This window comes from Sciurus vulgaris, assembly GCF_902686455.1.
Source record: "Sciurus vulgaris genome assembly, chromosome: 3".
Taxonomy (NCBI): domain Eukaryota; kingdom Metazoa; phylum Chordata; class Mammalia; order Rodentia; family Sciuridae; genus Sciurus; species Sciurus vulgaris.
In genome coordinates, this window is record NC_136463.1 from 186,924,170 (window position 1) to 186,944,069 (window position 19,900).

General features: G+C 55.8%; 1 protein-coding gene across 1 annotated transcript in view; it reads right to left on the minus strand.

The window, feature by feature from the left end:
* PER2 (period circadian regulator 2) overlaps nt 1-19,900 on the minus strand; it is a 39,925-nt gene that overhangs the window by 12,247 nt on the left and 7,778 nt on the right. The window contains exons 2-13 of the mRNA XM_079133015.1: nt 18,012-18,242; nt 17,384-17,446; nt 16,330-16,484; nt 13,115-13,236; nt 12,121-12,322; nt 7,759-7,810; nt 6,766-6,908; nt 4,930-5,008; nt 1,811-1,917; nt 1,022-1,175; nt 649-757; nt 125-250 (exon numbers count right to left, since the gene is read on the minus strand). Coding sequence (XP_078989141.1) covers nt 125-250; nt 649-757; nt 1,022-1,175; nt 1,811-1,917; nt 4,930-5,008; nt 6,766-6,908; nt 7,759-7,810; nt 12,121-12,322; nt 13,115-13,236; nt 16,330-16,484; nt 17,384-17,446; nt 18,012-18,242 — 1,543 coding nt within the window. The remainder of the gene's footprint in view (nt 1-124; nt 251-648; nt 758-1,021; nt 1,176-1,810; nt 1,918-4,929; nt 5,009-6,765; nt 6,909-7,758; nt 7,811-12,120; nt 12,323-13,114; nt 13,237-16,329; nt 16,485-17,383; nt 17,447-18,011; nt 18,243-19,900) is intronic.

The following is a 19,900-nucleotide window of genomic DNA, read 5'->3' on the forward strand; positions in this document are numbered from 1 at the left end:
GAGAAATAGCTGAGGCCAGGATGGCTCCGGTGGCCTTCAAGGGCCGACTCCCAGTGTGCTGACTTTCTACACGTATCCACTAGTGTTTTCTCAGGGGGAAGAACGGGGGGCGGGGGGGACGTACGGATCTCCTCTGGTGAGATTCCTCGTGGCCATTGCTGTCACTGGAGGAGGTCTGGCTCATGAGGTGCTCATGGGACCCGTTGCTTCCCAGGCTCCCGTAGCCACTGGAGCCGCTGTGGGGGACCGGCTGGAGGGACAGCAAACACCACTTTGGACATAGCAGAAGCTGGGGCTGGCTGAGCTCACACAGTGCATGTTGGTAACACCCTGTGTCACAGAGATGGCACCTGACCACAGCCCCCTGAGGAGGAGGAGGTGGTGCTGGGCCTGACCCTGGGGTCAGGTTCCAGAGCTGGTCTCCTGGCCTCCACCCACAGTGTCTATCACCAAATGTTCTGTCACCAAGAAGACACCACCCAAAGGATGTGTTTAACCTGCTTCTTGACAGGCAGCTGTGGCCACTGACAGTCCTATCAGTTTTCTCCCCTTCCAGAAGCAGAGGTTGAACTCAGACTGAGCTACATCCCCAGTTCCTTTTAGTTTTTATTTTGAGACTCCAGGTCAGGGTGGCTCTCAGGCACCCACCTGCAGCAGCAGCCGGTGGATCTGCTCCGTCAGCTCCTGAACGCTGGGCGGCAGGGCCTTCTCCTCTGCACACGGGAGCGCCGCAAACACATCCTCGTTCAAAGGGCCCCTGCGTGGTTTTTATCCATCTTTCAGATGGGCCCACGTGAAGGCCTCTCAGACAGTGAGCGTGCCAGACCTGTGCTCAGCCTCCTCCCTGCAGACCCCAGGCTTTCCCCACTCCACCTGAATGAGGCTCCTCCCACCTGGGCCAAGTCACCCCTTCCCTGGCCTGGGCTCCCCCACAGGTTAGTGGCAAGAGGTGGCTTTGGTCCTGCCCACACCCCTGCAGTGGGAAGACCACCAGACCCAGTGAAGCCCTGGCAGCACTCACACCCTGACTCTGTGCCTCCCGATGATGAAGGAGATCTTCCTGCTCCACGGGTTGACGAAGCTGGACCAGCTGGTGTCCAGGGTGACGTACTCCCCGTTCCGGGTGCGGAAGCGGATGGGAGAATAGTCGAAAGGCTGCCCGCCGGACTGCAGGACTAGGGCAGGGAGGAGCAGATGGTGAGCACAGGCCGGCAGGAGCGCTGGCCTGGAATCACGGCACCCTGGGGGCGGCAGGCATCTCCTGGAGTCACTGCAGTTGCTCTGAATTGAAACCAGGGGGTGGCTTCCTGCAGAGTTGCTTCATCTGCTAATAATGCCCCTGCCTGTGAGGGCTGGGCGTGGTGGGGACACTGTCATACACTCCCCTGAACTGGTCTCCTCCGCCTCCCCTCAGACATTGAAGCCAACAGTAAAAATGAGACATCAGAGACTCAGGCCATAGGCAAGGGACATTTGACCCCACAAGATGCCCTCTCTCTTTTTTAAAACATTTTCTTTTATTGTTTTTAACCTTAATTTTATTTACTTGTTTTTTATGTGCCACTGAGGATTGAACCAGTGCCTCACGTGCAAGGCAATTAATCTGGCACTGAGCCCCAGCCCCAGCCCCAGGTGCCCTCTCTTGATTCTGCCCAGCCTGATGCTAGGGGTAGGGAGGCAGCGTACCTACCACTAGCTTGGCCTCCTTAGCAGATCTGACCTGTCCGAACTGCACTGGTCTCAGGACCAAGTCCCAACACATACTAGCTTCTGCCGCACCCTGAGTGACGTATGGTGGAACAAGACCTACTCTTTTTGTGGATGGCGAGCATCAAGGGCCTGTCACTGGGGTGGAACTGCAGGAGCACAGGCGTCTCGATCAGGTCCTGAGGTAGGTAGCCCAGGAGGGGAACCGCTCTGCAAGGCAAGCATGCGCAGTCAGTGGGGCGTGCTGGAGGGCTGCGCCAGGCAGTGGAGCAGGCCGCCCCCAGCAGCTGTTCCACTCGGGGAAAGCCAGCAGACTGAATCCTCCAAAGGTGAAGTCTGGAGCCGGTGGGGTAGTGCACGCCTGTAACCCCCGCTGCTCAGGAGGCTGAGACAGGAGGATGGCGAGTTTAAAGCCAGCCTCAGCAAAAGTGAGGGGCTAAGCAACTCAGTGAGATCCTGTCTCTAAATAAAAAATACAAAATAGGGCTATGGCTGTGGCTCAGTGGTCGAGTGCCACTGAGTTCAACTCCTGGTACCTCCCCCAAAATTGAAATTTGGGAGTTGGGCCAATGGTTCCAGCTAGTCTTTCAATTCAGTAGCAAGAGAGGGGTCCAGTGCCTTAGCTTTGTGTTCTGTCTCCTGAAAAAATTAAATTATTCCGCTTTTGTTTTTCCTTCCCTAAGATCTTTTTCTCCTCTCATGTGACTCATCAGCTGAGCAGAGGTGTCGTGCTGTGGATTTCTGCTTAATAAGTTTTGCCCAGAAGCCCTTTCCTGGGCGCAGCTTTCTCAGCTCAGGGTACTTTCCCTCTGGCTTCTTTGGCTGCTACGTCTGGTCACTGACTGTGGCTCCTCCGGCAGCTCTGACGACTGGCTGGAGCCTGTGCTGTCTCCCTGCAGCTGTCACCTTGCTCCTGAGTGCACACTCCTCCGAGTTGTCCTGTTCCTGGAGGGGCGGAAACGCTGTGCCCTGTGATTCCGTTCGTAGCTGGTGCCCCTGTGGGCTCAGGCAGCTGCTTCCAAATCTGACTGCCACTTGGCCACCTCCATGCCTCCCAGCAGGTGTTTCCTGGGCTCTCCTTGCCCGTGTGGAAGGACATCTGCCTTTGGGTCTTGAGAGCAGAGCCTTAGTCTTCGACGCTCCTCCTCGTGAGACACGCTCTCCAGGCCTAGTGCTTTCCTCTGGACAGGAGGTTCAGAGGCCCCCCTGCGCCCTCCCAGTCAAGGCCTGGCCAGAGGAGCAGGAACAGGAGGAGAGGGAAGAAGTGGGTGAGGAGCCAGGCGAGGAGCGAGGAGGGCAGGGAGGAGCACTAGCCCCTGACTGGACCAGGAACCCTGCAGCTGCTGCTCACAACGCCACAGCGCCTGCCTGCCTGCTCAGGGGCCGCAGACAGTTCTTACCTCTGAGGAATAAACCTCCTGGGTCCAGGCCTCGCCCTCTGAGATCCTGGTTTGGCAGGGCAGGGTGGTACCACAAACCTACATCACTTTTTCTGTCTTTTTCTTTTCTTCGTGATGGTGGGGGTTGAACGCAGGGCCTCGTGACCACTCTACCACCAAGTCCCCAGACCAGGAACCTGCATTGTGAGGCTTTCTTTTCTTGGGTGATGCTGCCGCAGGTGACTGTAGACTACACTGAGCAACCTGGCTGCCCACAGAACAGAACTTTCCAGGAGGGACAGGGACCTTACGTGCAGTCCAGGTGCTACCTAGCACCTCACGGTGACCGGGCCTAGCATGCGGGCACCTCTCCGTTCACTTCCTGCTGTGTCTCTGAGGACGTACTTCTCCCCAAGCACAGCCGATCCCATCGTGGTTTTTGCTTTCACGCCTCTGTGGAGGAGGAGCTGGGAGAAGGCCCGCGGGGCAGGGCAGAACCACTCCGAGTCCAGTGCTCCCGAGTCCAATGAGGATCGTTCACACAGCTCCAGAACCCTGGGCGGGGTCCCAGGGAGGCCCCGGGTGGGGCTCCGAACAGAGCTGTGGAGGGGACCATGTCCCCATGGCCACCTCTGGGACAGATGAGAGGCTTCTCGAGACCCTGCATGGCACCTCCAGCTTCTGTCTAACCCTGGCCCAGGCACTTGCTCCTGCTGAGCATCGCTCCCTGACCTGCGTAGACAGGCTCAGTCAGGTCAAGAAGGAGCTCTCCGGAAGCCATTCACACCACCACACCTCATGAAGATTCTGGTATAATTTCAAAACTATGTCGTCGCCTATAGAGCCATACATCACTTAATGAGGGGGACCTGGTCTGAGAAATGTGTCATCAGACAATTCTGTCACATACAAACAGCACGAGGTACCCTCACACAAACCTAGAGGGTACAGGCAAGTCCCCAGATGTGGCCACCTGACTTGATCAAGAGATACCATGAAAAAGAGAGGCGTGAGGCTGCTGCTGGTGTTTCATATCACACCTGGCTTATAACAAGTAGGGGCATACTCCAAAAGAGCCATCAGAAGGGGCTGGGTTGTGGCTCAGTGGGAGAGTGCTTTCTTAGAATGCGTGAGGCCCTGGGTTCGATCCTCCACACCACGTAAAAATAAAATAAAGGTATTGTGTCCACCTACAACTAAAACAAAATGTTTTAAAAGATTACAATAAAAAGTCTAGTACTATAAATACATACACTAGTCATGGTTGTTTACCATTTCCAAATATTATGTAGGGCATCTGTCTCCACCAGACCTTTTTCTTTGGCATGGGTGATTGAACCCAGGGGCCCTTTTTTATTTTGAGACAAGATCTTGCCAAGTTTCTTAGGGCTTCACTAAGCTGCTGATGTCGGCCTCAAACCTGCAATCCTTCTGCCTCAGCCTCCCGTCACTGGGATTACAGGTGTGCACCTCTGCAATTGGCTGCGCTATACATTTGTAGGGCAAGCAGTGTACAGCAGGTCTGCTTACACCAGCGTCACCTAACTGTGGGCAACATGTTGCACTGTGACGTTGGGCTACATCGGAATTTTTCAGCCACATTATAATCCTACTGTACCACTAGGTATGTCATTGACAGTTCATTTGTTGATTATTACATAGGTTCAACAAACATGCTACCTGGGCTTTAGCTAAATAGCTTTAATGTCAAAAACATGAAGGTTCATTGTTATTAAGTCACCACCAAGATGGTGAGGAGATACTGGATGCCTCTCAAGGGAACCTGACGGTTGGAGCCACAGTGAGGGTGTGTCAGCAGAGGGGACCACACAGCACCACTTACCTTTCGTCCACGTCCTGGAACAAGCAATTTGGTGTATGTGTAGTTGTAAAAATTCTCTTCTCAGGAGGAATTCTAGGAGCTGAAAGAACAGAATTTTGCACAAATGTCTCATTCTAAGAATAACGCAGTTATGCCCTAAGTACAGGGAGCACCACACAGATCCAGAATGACCGAGAGCTAAGGAAAAATTAACATGTGGCCTTGGAACAACAGGATGGGCCCCACCGAGAGCAGAGCAGGCCTTCGGCTCATGACAACAGGCAGCTGAAGCGGCCAGCCTTGGCCTGCTGACTGGGTGCCACCACAGTGACAGAGCCACAGGACCACGCAGAGGCTTCTAGCAAAGCTGTGCTGAAGACATGGTTTCTAAGAGGGACCTGCAGTGATCTCAACAAACTGTCCAGAAAAATAAATCACACCTGGGATTCAAAATCCTCAGCAAACACTGGTATACTGGAGGACGTCCCAGTTTCTAAGTGGGGGCCCAAGTAACAGAGTGACTTGCAGAAATCAGGAAGTCACACGGCCCAAATTTCCCTCAGCTGCCAAATCCCCAGATCTTTCGTTCTTGAAGGAGGCTAATAATTTGGGGGAATGACTTGTTGAAACCTATGTACCCGCTCTACATCCTTCCTGTATACTTGGAAGGGCACAGCAGACTTGTTAAAGAAAGCCATGAACTGCTCATTCTTATTTTTGCTGTGCTGAGGCTTGAACTCAGAACCTCACAAGCCAGGCAATGCTCTGCCCCTAAGCCACAGCCCAGCCCAGAAAGCCACATGCTCAAGACATGTTCTACCACACTGAAGAGGTGCTTCCTAAGTCACCATTGGCCATGTGGGGGGCACATGCCTGTGATCTCAGCTGCTTGGGAAGCTGAGGCAGAAGGATTTCAAGTTCGAGGCCAGCCTCAGTCTCAAAATAAAAAGGGCTGGGGATGTGGCTCAGTGGTAGAGTGTCCCTGAGCTGGATCACTGATACTACCAAAAAAAAAAGGGAGAGAAGACAAGAGACCATGTCAGGACAAAGCTGGATTCCCCGTGGCCGTCGCACAGGGGCACCTGCCTCACAGGGAGTCTGAAATCGTGCGAGTCTGAGCTGCTGCAGTGAGAACCTAGGAGGACTACGATGTCACAAAGCAGCTGCTGAAGAGGGACCACAGGAAGGTGGAAGGCACCCTGGTCCTCTGGGCTTCAAGGGGGAATGGGGGTTCTGCTTTGGGGCACAGTGGCCTTGGGAGCCAGTTACTGGTGAGATGGCAGCAGGATGACCGGATTGCCACAAGCTGAGGGCGGGGGAGGCCAGGCAGAGGGAGGGAAGCAAGGCTGGGCATCAGAACATGCCCAGCCTGGGCTCATCAGGAAAGCTGGCCTGTCACAGAGCCAGGGCAGGTGGGGAGGAGGGGAAATGCAGGTGGGGTATAGCTGGGGAGGCGGAGGGAGGGATGCTGGCACTGAGGCGTCCTGGGGTGGGCTGTGTTGTCAGTGCCTTTCAGAGTGGCCCAGAGGCTGAGGCACAGGGGAAGGACATGAGGGCTGTGGGGCCTCAGGCCTGTCAGGGCTGACCTCATTTGGTGGACAAAAGGCAGAGCATCTGTGGAAGGGGAGAGGGAGACAGCAATGGCCTGGACACTGGGGAGAGATGTCAGTGTCCAGTCACCTTGACTGGATGAGGAGGGCAGTTGATGAGGGTACATGAGGCTGGGGAAGATGGAGTCTGGGCTGGGGAGATGCCAGGCAGATGAAGAAGCTGGCGGTCAGTTCTGCAGACTCTGTGTTTGAGCCACAGTGGGTCTGAGAGGCTGGATGCATGCTCCTGGTCTTGCTGTGGCTGTACCTTCGTAGCCAGAGTGCACCCTCTCTGCCAGCAGTAGGCAGCAGAGCTGGCTCTCAGCAGCTGGCTGCTCCTGCACCTTGGCTAGGTAGGGCGTCATGCGGAAAGGCTGGTAGCGGATCTCGTTCTCGTGGTTCTTCCCGACGCTGTGGAGGAGAGCAGCATCAGGCCTTAGAACCCTGGCAGAGGAGCAGGCCTGTTGCTGGTTAGCCCTCGCCTGGCCGTGGGACAGGTCCTAATGATTCTGTCTCTTTTTTGCACTAGATGCTCAGCAACTCCAGCCACACTGCCAGGCTGCCACATCAACTCTTCTTGTGGGGACCGAGACCTTGCTGGAGGCAGCAGAGGCCAGCCTGCTGGAGTGGCTGGCCTGCTCCTGCTCTTGGGTCCTTCCCCTTGCACCTGTCACATGCAGGGCCAGAGTCCAGCTCTGGTAGGCGAGAGTCTTCCAGCCCTTCTTCTGAGCAATCTGCATTTAAATCAGACCCAAGTGGGGTCCCGAGCCCTGAGTCTACTCCCTCCCTAAGGCCCATGAGCCCTGAGTCTACTTCCTCCCTAAGGCCCAGGGTCTGGCCAGGTTGTTCCTGACACTACCCTGCACATTCCTTTGGTCACCCTGTTTTGGAACAAGAGCCTACTAACAACCCTACAGACTCTGATCCGAAAGATGCACATGCAAACCAAAGGCTGCGTGTGCCTCTGGGGTCCCAGGGCCCCGGAGTAGGCTTTCTGGGCAATAGCCGGTGCAGATCTCTGTGAGCGATGCTCTCTACAAGGAGCAGGTGGATCATCCTTTGGTGGCAGGGCTCCCAGCGCCTGGGCATGGTCAAAGAGCAGCTTATTCAGGAATCACCCGCTGGGCCTGCTCACGGAGCTCCACCCCTGGAGGGGGCAGGAACGGTGGGGAGCCTGCACAGCCCCTGAACCCTCAGCAGGTGCCCAGGAGGGAATGCTCACACCACACTCGAAGCTGGGAAAACTGGGAAGCAGGCTTACCCCACACGGCAGAAGAAAGATTTCGCCTCCATGCACTCTTGAGTAAAAGAATCTGGGGAAAAGAGCCTTGAGTCATTCATCCAATTAAACAACTCGATCTAGACGGCACATTTTTTCTCATAAGAAATAAAGACTTTACTTCTCATAAGAAATAAGACTAAGGAGAAGAAGTGGAATGGATTTGAGGAATAAAATGTACATCTGCCCACACACAAAAGGAACCCTTTAGGGTAGAAATCTTTATGTAACACTGCCAACAAGCACGCCACCAGTTCAGCTCTGGAAGACACAGCTAAACTGCGACTGTGCAGAGCATTTTTGTTTTTTTGTTTTTTTGGTACCAGGGATTGAACCCAAGGACACTTAACCACTGAGCCACATCCCCAGTCCTTTTTATATTTTATTTTGAGACAGGGCCTCACTACGTTGCTGAGGCTGGTCTTGAACTTGTGCTCCTCCTAACCCTAACCCTAACCCTAACCCTAACCCTCAGCCTCCTGAGCGGCTAGGATCACAGGTGTGCAGCACCATGTCTGGCACACATTTATGCACACACACACAGTCCTAAGCACCACAAAGCTACATATTTTAGGGATATTCAGTTTTAACAAACAACGCAGAGCATTTGAAAACTTACATCAATACTTAGTAAACTCTTGCCTTACTTTGAACTTTAAAGTATCTAGTAAATACATGAGATCAACTGTGAAACCTCATCAACAGGATGGAATGGGCACTTCCATAATGGCTTAAAGGAATTTAAAAAAACTTAGACTGATTTTTCATGTAAGGTTTCCTCTACGTAGAAAAAATGATGACAAGTAGGTGATTACTGGTAATGGAAAATGATGTAAAACTACCAGCCTGGAAAGGCTTCTGGTTCACCCGGTTTTCTCTCTAATTCAAACCATAATTCGGTCGCCCCATCCTAAGGAGAAGGTGCAGGCCTGTGTACCCTGCAAATCCACGCAGAGTGATCATCTTCTGTGCCACCACCCAACCCTGATGGACCCTCCTAACTTGAATTGCAAACTTTAGTGGTGTGACTGGACAGCTGCTGGGCTGGAATCCGGAGAGAAGGCAGAAGGTACTACACCTGAAACCAAAAGTCTGAAGCAATCCCCAAGCAGATGGACATCTGTCTGAGGCTGCCAGCCACGGAACTGCAGGGGCATGGTGGAGTCCCTCTCTGGCCCTCGTGGGCTGAATGGGGACAGGAAGAAGGTGGAGATCCTGGAGAGTGCGCGAGCCCACCACCTAGCTCCTGGGTGGTGAGGTGAGGGCTGAGGGCCTTTGAGCAAAGCTGAGACCGCTGACCTGCAGCCACGGATGCAGTGGCAGATGGACCTGGGTGCAAGGCCAGAGCTGGCGCTTGGCCAACTCTACCTGAGAACCTGGGCAGCTCCCAGCCTGCCCGTTTCCTCTGTGCCTCTCCTGGCTCCTCAGGACTGCCTGGTCTTCAGTTGAACTTCTGCTCCGGGCAGTCAGAGTCCACGAGGGGACACGTAATCACTAGGTACAGGCAGACAGATGCCAAGGGACACATGCTTCAAAGGGGATTTTTGCTAGCTGCCCAGGTGGCAGGGAAGGCTGAGGTGGCTGGACCCTGCCCCTCTCTGGCTATCTGCCAGGACCCTGCTGCTCCCAGCCCTCCTAGGTGCCTCCTGTGCCCAGGGGCTGTACAGGTGCATGAGCGCACTGAAGCCCTTCTGGAATCAAGTCTTCCCAGTTCAGTCAGAAAAGCAGGACAGACAAAAAGTGTCACTGCAGGAAAGCCCACGGCCAAGGGGGCAGGAGAGGGCTGGTGATGTGGTGGGGGAGATGTGAGGACGCAGGCCCAGCCTCCCCTTGGACGTGCTGCCTCAGTCCATTTTCCATTGCTATACAAAACACCAGAGGCTAGGTGATTTATACAGAGCAGAGGTTCGTTCTGAGAACTAGCCCACAGTTCTCAGGCTGCGAAGTCCACGCGCGCAGAGCCAGCACTGGGTGAGGGTTTTGTGCTATACCATCTCGCGGTGGAAACGTGGAAAGGCAAGTGGGCACGAATTGGAGAGATAGACGTGACAGGCAGCCTGGCTCTTGTGGAGGCCAACCAGTCCAGAGAGAGGCTCACACCTGTAGGAACTGCACTGATCCCTCTTAATGATCTGGGAAGCCTCAAAGGGCCCACCTACCTCCCCCCCCCCCCACAGTCCAATGTCAGTACCAGGCTCAGAGGAACAGTCCGTGTTCAAACCAGTGCTCCATCCATCTGCCAAAATTCAAGTCCTTCTGAGATGCCCCCAACCACCATTCCCCCACAGTCCCACAGCTTCACTTGTTCTAGCACCAATTCAAAAGTCCGAAGTCTAGCTGTGAGCCTGTGAAGTCAAAGGAGCTGTCTACGCGCCCATTCCAAAGGGAGAGAAGGGCCCCACACAAGTCCAAGAGCCAAGTGGCAGGATGTGCCTTGGAGCTGGAGGGTCATCTTTTGCTCATGTGCCCCCAGGGCTCTGCTGGGCCAAGGCCATACTCCAGCTCCCTGGCTGGGGCTGCACACCGTGCCTGCAGCTTTCCCAGCAGGGCTGCATGTGCTGCGGATGCGCTCGGAGGCTCCGCCAGGCAGGGCGAGGGGAGACTCTGTGGCAGGGCTCGCCTGGAATGCGGCCTTCCGAGCCTCTGAAACCTGGAGGTCGTGCCTCCACTGGCACTGCTGCACACCTGCAGCACTGCACCTCGGGACACCTGCAAAGCCTAGAGCCCCTCCAGAGCCTGGGGCTGCGCAGGGTGCTGGGCGGGGTGCAGCGCGGAAGGCCCACGTGGCCAGGCAGAAGGCTTTTCTGCCCTCAAGGTCCTAACAGTCCGAGCCCTGACGAGAGGGCAGCCTCAAAGACCTCGTCGAGATGTCCAGGGTGCCTCTGGGGACTTTCTCCCACGGTCCTGACGGAAGCCGCCCAGCTCTCTCCAGCCCTTGGATCTCCTCAGTGTCCCGTGCAGGCCTATCCACTTTATATGTGGCCAGGTGGAGACTCTTCCGCTCTGCTTCCCTTTAAAGTAGAGCCTGTCGTCCCGTGATCCTGCTCTTGCTGGTCTTGCTGCGGGAGCTGGAAGTGACCGCAGGATTCCTGACCTTGCTGCTCTGGCCTCCTCTGCCAGACACCCATTCATCCTCTTAGGTCTGGTCTTCCACCCGCCCGCAGGTGAACAGAATCCTGCCGAGTTCTTGCTACTCTGGCCGCTTTCCAGCTCCTGCAAGGCAGTCCGTACTGCCACCCAAGCCCGGGCACCGCGGCCCTCGCCACGCACACGTCACCAGCATCTGCTCAGGAACATGGCGGCAATCTCCAAGAAGCTGCACGTTCCCCCAGGCCTCTCTTCCGGGCCCACACCAGAACCGCCCTCGATGCTCAGGCTTTTCCAGCTTTCACTCCAAAACTGCTCCAGCCACCGCCTGCTCCCCAGTTCCACAGCCGTTTTCCTGTTTTCAAGGACTGTTACATCATAACACCCTGCTTCTTGGTACCATTTTCTCTTGTTGTAACAAAATACTTGAGACTGAGTGATTTATGAAGGGGAGAGGTTTATTTGCGCTCTCGGTTCTAAAGTCTGGGAAGTCCCCGAGCACAGAGCCAGCCTCTGCTCTGCTGCAAGTGAGGCTGCCAGTGCTGCTGCAAATGGGGGCAGTGGTGCGAAGGCCAGAGGCCGGCAGGAGGGGACGGCAGGAGGGGACGGCAGGAGGGGAGGTGAGCACCCGCCCCCGAAGGTATCGGACTCCTCCTACTGACCAGTCACATCCTGAGGCCTCGCCTCGATGCTGCCTCCGTGACAAACCTCAGCGTGGTTTCAGAGGGGACAACTCACATTCCAATCATGGCAGGTAGGGAGGGGCAATGGGCACAAGGAGGGCTGGAGCAGGGCAGGCTGTGTCAGGAGCAGGCAGCCAGGCCAAGCTGGCTCTGGGGATGGACAGGTGGGGCAGGGAAGCTGGCCAAACAGCTGGGAGGAGGCCCCTGGCAGACTGTCCAGGCGTGCCCTGCCTAGAGCAGAGGTCTGCACGCAGGGCTTTGCGGCCTGCACTCGTAAGGCTGCCCACACACTGTCTCACAGAGCACCGTGTCTCCCCACACGCCGCAGTCACGTCAAGTTTCCAGCTCCATGGAAAAACTTCATTTCTAAAATGACTACCGTTTCTGGAAATCTCTCTAGAATTTTCAAAAAGGCTTTTTTGTTTCTCCAAAGTTACTCTGAACTTCTGCCCTTGGCAGAGTGCACGGCCGGCAGCCTTGCAGGTGGGCTCTGAGGGTGTTCTCCACGGCAGAGGTAAGGTGGGAGCCAGGCCCGCCCCCTCCCCGGGAGGGCACAGCAGTGCCCAGGTCTCACCTACTCCACTGCACGCGCTCCAGGGCGGAAGCTTGCAAGGGGTGGTGAAGCTGTGGAACACGCTGACATCTTGCGGTGCCAGGAACTCCACAAACTTGGCGTCGCCAAAGGCATCTTTCTTACAACGGAACACGGATGTAACTTGGTCAGAGATGTACAGGATCTTCCCCGTAACCAGGGACACAGCCACGGCAAACATATCCTGGGAAGGAAAAACATGACCCCAGTGGCCACAGCCAGACAGGACTGGATGGCTGGTCAGACCAAGGGAGCTGGCTGGGGTGGCCAGGTGGTCTCTGTTTCCCTTTGCCCCTGCCAGGGTCACCATGATATCTGAAATTACACAGCACAGCAGCAACCCCAGGGGGCTCACCCTGGCAGTGCCAGGCATTTTGCTGGCTTGGATGCGGAGCTCTTAGAGGCTGGGCTGGGGTAACCTGGGAGGTGGACAGGCAGCCCTCCCCTCTGCTCGCCTGGTCTGTCTTCCTGGGCTCGGGGGCTCTGCATGGGAGCCACCTGGCCTTCTGGTCTCAGAGACAGGCTCCCTGGCAGGTCAGCTGCAGGACGGAGGTGGGAAGGGTGAGGGAGCCCTGCTGAGGCCTGTTCACCAGATCCAGCTCGTGTGGGGTCTCCGCTGGTCCTTCTGTCTGGTCTCGCCAGACCTGCCCTCCCTCAGCACTCAGTCGCACCTCTACCGGGCGATTAGAGAACTATGGGCCACTAGGCCACCAAGTCTGTCTTCATGCTGAGGATATGAAAACCTGGACCCCACTTGGGAGCAGCTGGGCTTCTCTGAGGAGAACTAGGGGACGAGTCAGCCAGGGAGGAGGACAGCAGCTCAGAACAGGCAGAGGTCTGCGGCACCGCCGCCCCGCAGTGGCCGGCTGCACCCTCCTCTTGTAGGAGCGGGACCTCGTTCCCGAAGCTCCAGATGTTCCTGCCGTGACTGCCGCTGCAGCAGAACCGCCCGCAGGCATCACGACACAGGACTTACCGCATTCTTCAGGAGGTGCTCAGAGGCGACGCCCTCCACCTGCTCCACAGCGTAGGAGGGCACGTCTGCACCGCAGGGCTGGCTTTCGCTGGACAGGAGCAGCTGGAAATACTCCTCATTGGCTGCAGGAGAAACAAGGTTCACTCTCAGTGGCGAAGCCCAGGGTGAAGGCACAAGGTTGCCAAATGTGCAAAACACTGTCCTCTCCTGGAGTGACAAGCGGGGTGGACGTAGATAGTGTCTCCGTGGACACTGAACCCACAAGCTTCGAACACACGGATGACGGTGCTGGGTGCTCCCCTGAAACATCAGGCCTTTGCTCACAGAAGCTTAAAAAATGGTTGATACATGGTTTTCTTTTCTTTTTTAAAAATTTTTTTAGATGTTGATAGACCTTTATTTTTTAATTTATTTACGTTTATGTGGTGCTGAGAATCGAACCCGTGCCTCACACATGCTGGGCAAGTGGTCCACCACTGGGCCAGGACTCCAGTCCCCATGGTTTTATTCTCAAAGGCAGAGACAGAGGTTTATTTTAGGAAAGTAGATATATATTCAAGGGAGACTGGGAGCAATCTCAAGAGAAGACATTTTTGGAGTAAAGCAAGGAATATACTCAAGAGGGAACATGGTCTATCTCCAGAGGGGGAGAGGGCTGATAAATCCATTATTTAAAATAATATGGGCACAGAGTTCTTTTTCCAGGAGGGCCCTTAAATCACAATGCAACACTGATGTTTCTACGCCCGTGCATCTGACCCCAGGGGTAGAGTCCAGCAGACACTCCACTCAGGCAGAATCGCCTGCTTAAAAAATAGGTGAAAAAAGGGCTGGGAGCACAGCTCAGCAGTGCAGTGTCCTTGGGTTCAGTCCCCAATACTGGGGGGAAAAAATGGCAGGCATAGTAGCTATGCCTGAAAATAAGCATTGCAAATGGAATCTCAGACGGGGGTCCTCGATCTGAGCCCACCTCACTCTGGGCTCAGCCAGTACAGTGCCTGTCCCCGGGCATCGCTGCTCACAGGCTGCAGCAGCTTCCACTCCAGACAAGAGCAGTGTGCATTCTGGAGTCTGACCCGGGACCCTGAAGCTGTGTTTCCTGCAGCGCGATGAGACCTTTGGACCCATGGCCACATGCGATCTCCCTTTGACTTCTCTGCCTTCTGAGTATGCTCCAAACCAAGATATGAACTGCTGCAAAGCGTAGGAAACTTCTCGATTTGGCAGAGATCCCCAGTCCTAAGTTACTGCAGAGGCCAAGAAGGAAGCACAGCGGCTCCCCCCCACGTGAGCTGACAGCAGAGGGGCTGGGCCAGTGCTCGCCCTCTAGCTGCTCGCTTGGGAACAGGAGTCCTTCCCCAGGAGGCAGCCCCAGGGTGGCACCCTCCAGTGGCCAGGCCCAGGGGTACCAGGTTTGCACACGCTCTCAGGTCAGCCCAGCACTGACCAGCAGCAGGATCACTCTGTTCAGACGACATGAACCTTCATGAAGTAGATAGCAGGCTGAGGGAGGGGGAGACCTGGAGGGAGGAGCACACCAGAAACCCCAGGTACAGTAGACAGCAGGGGCCTGCACACCGGCTGCAGGGCCAGAGGCCCTGGTCACCTGCCCACTGCCAGCAGCTGTCCAAGCGTGAAGCTTGACGGCTATCCAAAAGAGGCTTCCCCATCCCCAGCTGCAGGCCACAAGCCCTGCCCACCTAAGTACTGTGGGACAAAAACTGCTGCTTTGCCAGCCGTGGCTTTCCGCACTGTTCTGGTGTGTGTTGTAACATGCAGGGTCCACTGGCTGTCAGCACACCACATGACAGTGAGCAAAGGTGGAACCGAGTGACTCATGCATGTGCCAGCTGGATCACACCAGCTGCCCTCCCTTCCCATCCCAGAGAGATGCAAGTCGGTGCCTGCTTGTTATGATGGACCCCCAGCTAAGGAACCGCCCAGTGGTCAGGAGCTGGTGGTTTCACTGTGATGAAAAGCAGGGAGCCCAGGAACAGAGGGCTGTGAGCTCCGGATACTCACGTGAACCCTTCCTCCAGGACGCCAGGGGTGATCTCCAACAGTGGAGGAAACCAGACTCTGGAAACTCAGAGCCCTATTCCCAGCTGGGAATTTAGGGCTTCTCGGCCTATATGACCAGCAGCTACAGCTGAGCCATCCTGGGATGACCTGGTCAGGGGTCTTGGGCCTGAACTCCAGGGCCAAGCTGCTGGCTATTGGGCTTGGGTCCAATAGCAGGTGCCCAGCGTCATGCACAGTCACCATTTCCTGCCTGTCTTAGAGACAGAGGGACCTACAACTACCTGAGACCCAGGAGATGAGAACCCTGCCTGATGCAAGGTCCAGTGCAGGAGTCACTGAAAGCAAACTGAGCTGGACTGGAGGGGCGGGGGCTTGAACAGGGCTGAACAGCAAAGCAGCTGAACTGGGTGGTTGTGTCTATAGGGCCTGCAGCAGGTGTTACAGGCCCAGAATTGCATCTTGGAGGAACTGTGGGTGTTCTCACACCAAAGGCTTAGTTTTATTCACCACTGGCCAGTTTTAAAAGCTCTTGCATATTCTCTTTTCTGACAGAAGTCCAAACATGTATAAATGGGAGCAGGATCTGCATTTTAAAGGCCCCATGACCACATGCGTCTGATGCTGGCGCTCTGCCCTGCCTCCCTCCTTCCTGGCTGAAACGACCACACGGGCGGAATATCAGATTTTTAGATAAACAGGAAATGAAGCACCTGAGTTCATGAATTCAGTTCTAAGAGCTGGTGATACCCTTCACATTGTGCTAAAGGTGGGCAAATCCTCAGCAAAAGGCTGAGAGGGGGTTTGCTTCGATTCTGTTCTGGCCCATGGCAGTTCACAAGCAGCAGGTGACAATCTTCCTGGACTCAAGGTCATCTCCCAAACACCAGCTCCCCTGTCAGAGCCTAGAAGATGCTGGACTCTCCTGAACATGAACTGGCCCACCCCAGGTCACCACAGCTGGATGTGGCACGTAGATCTCTTTTATCCGTGATTCCCTACCTGCTTTTTCCCCTCTGAAAGTTCAGTACCACAGGAAGCTTCCAGGGAACTGAGGTTTCCATTGCAGTTTCATCACGTTTTTATGATTTCCTTCTGCTCTCTTAGTGTCAGGCAGTGGACGCGACCTCGGGTACCTGACACCTGGTTTCAAACCTCGTTTCCCAGCTATGAACGGAGGTGCAAGGCAGGCCTACCTTTCACCTGCTTCACGCTCTTCAGGGCGTACTTCAGGGTCGCCAGGGTGCTGGCCTTGCCCTTGGCCTGCTTGTCTGCAGGGAGGTGGACCTTCAGCTCCCTCAGCGTTCTTATCAGCTCTCTGTGCATGTCTGCTTTGGCAGATTGCTCGCTGCTGAGACCAGGAGAGAGGCGGTGTGCGTTAGCCTCCCACCAGCCCTTTGCTGGAGAAGCATGGCCTGGGGTGCTGTAGGACGTTCAGTAGTCCCTGGCCTCTCCCTCTATGGCCACCACACCCCTGCTAGTCATGACAACCAGCAGTGTCTGCACAGTGCCAAGCGCCTCTAGCTGGGAGACGACTGTCCTGGCAAGACCAGCTGCTGAGCCTTGAATGCTGGGAGCTGCTCAGCTGGTCACATCCCCGGGCTGCCAGTGGGGCCTCACCAGAAAGGCTGCTGGTCAGCCCACAGTCTAGAAGAGCAGACTGTGTCACTAGGCTGGGCCCCCTTGCCTGTCCCACAGATAAAAGGACTACATGGTGGGGCTTATCAAGGACAGTGAAGTGGCTTCCGGGGATGTGAATGTGAACCACGAGCTCAGAGAAGAGGAAAGGGGATTTGTGAGCAGGGTCTTCATACAAGATGCAGAGCTGAGAGGAAGACAGACAGCTGGACACTGCTGATGGAACTGGACCCATTCGGGGCAGAGGACAGAGAATGATGGAAACCAGGGCCCTGAGGCAACAGTGGGCCTACATGCTCAGGGTCAAGGGTGGGCTTCGTCCCAGAGCTGACATGGAAACCTGTGCACATGAAGATAGTATGTTCCAAATACTCCAAAAGAGGGAAGGATGTTCCTGATGAACCCACCCCCCAATGCAGGCAAGGTTTTCTTAGAGTACAGCTGGGAGGAGTTCCAGGTGTAGCACATGGAGAGGCTGCAGGGACAGGGTGTCGGGGTGGCCAGGGTGCAGCCAGTCCACAAGACATGGCCACGCAGAGCCTGGAGGAGTCACGTCACCCCAAACCTGACCTCCAGTATCAAGTGTTTGGACTCCTCTCAAGCCACTGGTACCTGCAGCCACTGGTGGATGGGTTGTGCTCAGGCTCCGTCATCTGAAGGTGAAAGGCCCCGGGGCTGCAGAAACAAGAGGCAGAACAAGACTCAGCAGTCGCATGCGCAGTGCTTCCTCCCACCAGCAGAGGATGCAGGCCAGGAGGGTTAGATCACAAGGGAGGGCCAGGGGCGGCTCAGTCACAGAGTGCCCACCTGGCATACTGAGGCCCTGGGTTCCACCCCCAGGAGAAAAGGAGGGAGGGAGAGAGGGAAGAAGAAGGAAGGGCGGTGAGATAAAACGGAATGTGACACCTGCAGATGCCAGGGAGCTGAGTACAGAGGGGTAACACCAGACAGAGGGGCACGTGCACCTCCCGTGTGGGGTGGCCAGCAGCTGGCTGCCCTCCCCGAGCGTCTTACGCTGGTGTCTGCCGGCATCGAACATGAGAAACTTCGATGACAGTGGCTGTCACTGTGAGGAGGGATGGACCAGTTCATTTTAGTTACTCTGCATTAATTGGACTTTCAGAAATCTTGGAAAACTTGCTCATCATGATTGAAAAGTGCAAAATCAATTCAATAGCAAAGGACACGAGACACAGAGAAAGCAGCCCGTGCAGCCCGGGCCTGGCCTGCAGCGACTTACCCCTGCAGGGTGTCAGGGGGCTCCAGCAGCATCCTCAGCTCCTTCCCGTCGTCACAGTCACTGCCCTGCGAGTCCCGCCCCGCAGAGCTGCTTTCATTGGTTTCATTTGAGCCGCTGCTCATGTCCACGTCTTCCTGGAGCAAGGCCTGACTGGGCTGGGGGTCCATGGGCTCCTTGGTGGCACTCGGGGAAAATTCTGCATATCCATTCATGTTGGGCTCCAAAACGAAGCTGGCAAAGAGAGGCATGTTGCCAAACATTATTAAAAAGAGCACATGGGGTGACCACAGGGGTCAGCAAGGAAAGCAGCCCTGCACATCTTTCTACACACCTGCCTGGAACAGCAGCTGTGGGATCGACACACTCACTCCTCCATCTCCTGTGTTCTGAGCACCCACCTGCTGTGGGTTAGGGGCCAGCCACACTGGCACCCGCAGCCCCAATACCAAGACGCCCAGGCCCGTGAGAAGGCAGACGAGAACACCGACAGCCACCTCCCAACAGGGCAAGGCTCTGGAAAGCACACGGTCACGCCACTAGGAGGCAGGCCGGGGTCTGCATTTTGTGATTTTCCCAGGTGACATGGAGCAGCTAGGTTCACCGATCTTGGCCATCGCAGCGCGGCACAAGTCACAGACCAGCTGGGGTGGGCCTTTGGGAGAGGTGAGGCTGGTGGGCTGAAGAGGGCTCCAGGAGGCCCAGGCAGGCCCAGCAGCTGGGGCTCCCAGCACACAGGGAGCTCGGAATGGGGGCAGAGGCCTCTGCCAGCGAGGAGGCGTCCGTGCAGCACCCTGGGCAGTCAGGAGGCGTGCAAGCACCCTAAGCACCAGCAGCACGGACTTGGTTTGCATGTGGCAATGTCCCCACAGCTGCACAGACGGAAACTACCTCGGTGCTGTGGGTGTAGATGTGCGGAGGGGGCTGATGTCAGGGTCAGACCAGCAGTGGGGCTTCCACAGTACTCCTGGTGACTGACTAAGGGGTTAGCAGATGGGGAGGGCATGGGGGGACTGGTGAGCAGGCAGGAGGCCATGAGCCCAAGGACGGGGAATGGTCAGGTGTCCCTGGGCAAAAAAGGCATGACTTAGGGGGAGTCTGCAGCAGGACCCAGGGGAAACGGATGCCCACTCAGGCTGGGCACCCCAGGAGGGTCTGAGGAAGGCACAGTTCAGCAGGGTAGATCAGACTTGAGGAAACAACCAAGCTGTGGAGCACTGAGGGCTGGGGGAGAAGCTGTTATCACCCCCAGCCTGGAGGGGCAAGAGGAAGGAGCCAGGAGAAACCCCGTCCACCTACGTATGGCCTTGAGGAACGAACACCAGCTTCCTTCCTCCCGCCTCCAATCTACCAAACCTAAGGGGAAGCCAGAGGAAGAAGGACCTGCAGGATCTGGCTTGGCTGAGCAGCACCTCGCGGAGGTTCCCTGAAGGCAGAATGTCCCCCCACCCAGCTTCCTTGTGCTCAGGGGAACAGGCCAGGAGATTCCACACAGTGTCCTGGTCCTACTGTGTGGGGGATACTGCGCCACGACACACAGCAGGGCCAACAGACTGGCCTGACTCTGGAGGTGGAACTCCTCTGTCCCACCAGGTCACAGCCCATGCTCAGAGGTTTTCTCTGTGTTTGACTCTGGCCCCGTGTGGCACTGCTTCTTTGTGTCCTGTGCTCAGGTCCTTCCAGGGCAGCACAAAGGGAGGGAGGGGCTTCTGGATTCCTCTTCCACCCCCTTCCTCCAGAACCCACACAAAATGAGCAAGGATTCTAGAACCGCAGAGTTTTTAGCAGACCAGGGATCTCATAGGATTTCAATAGTTTGCACAAAACAAAGGTGCATGCTGCTAGTTGAAGGTGAGACAGAAGCAGAACCAAGGATAGCCACACTGAGTCTC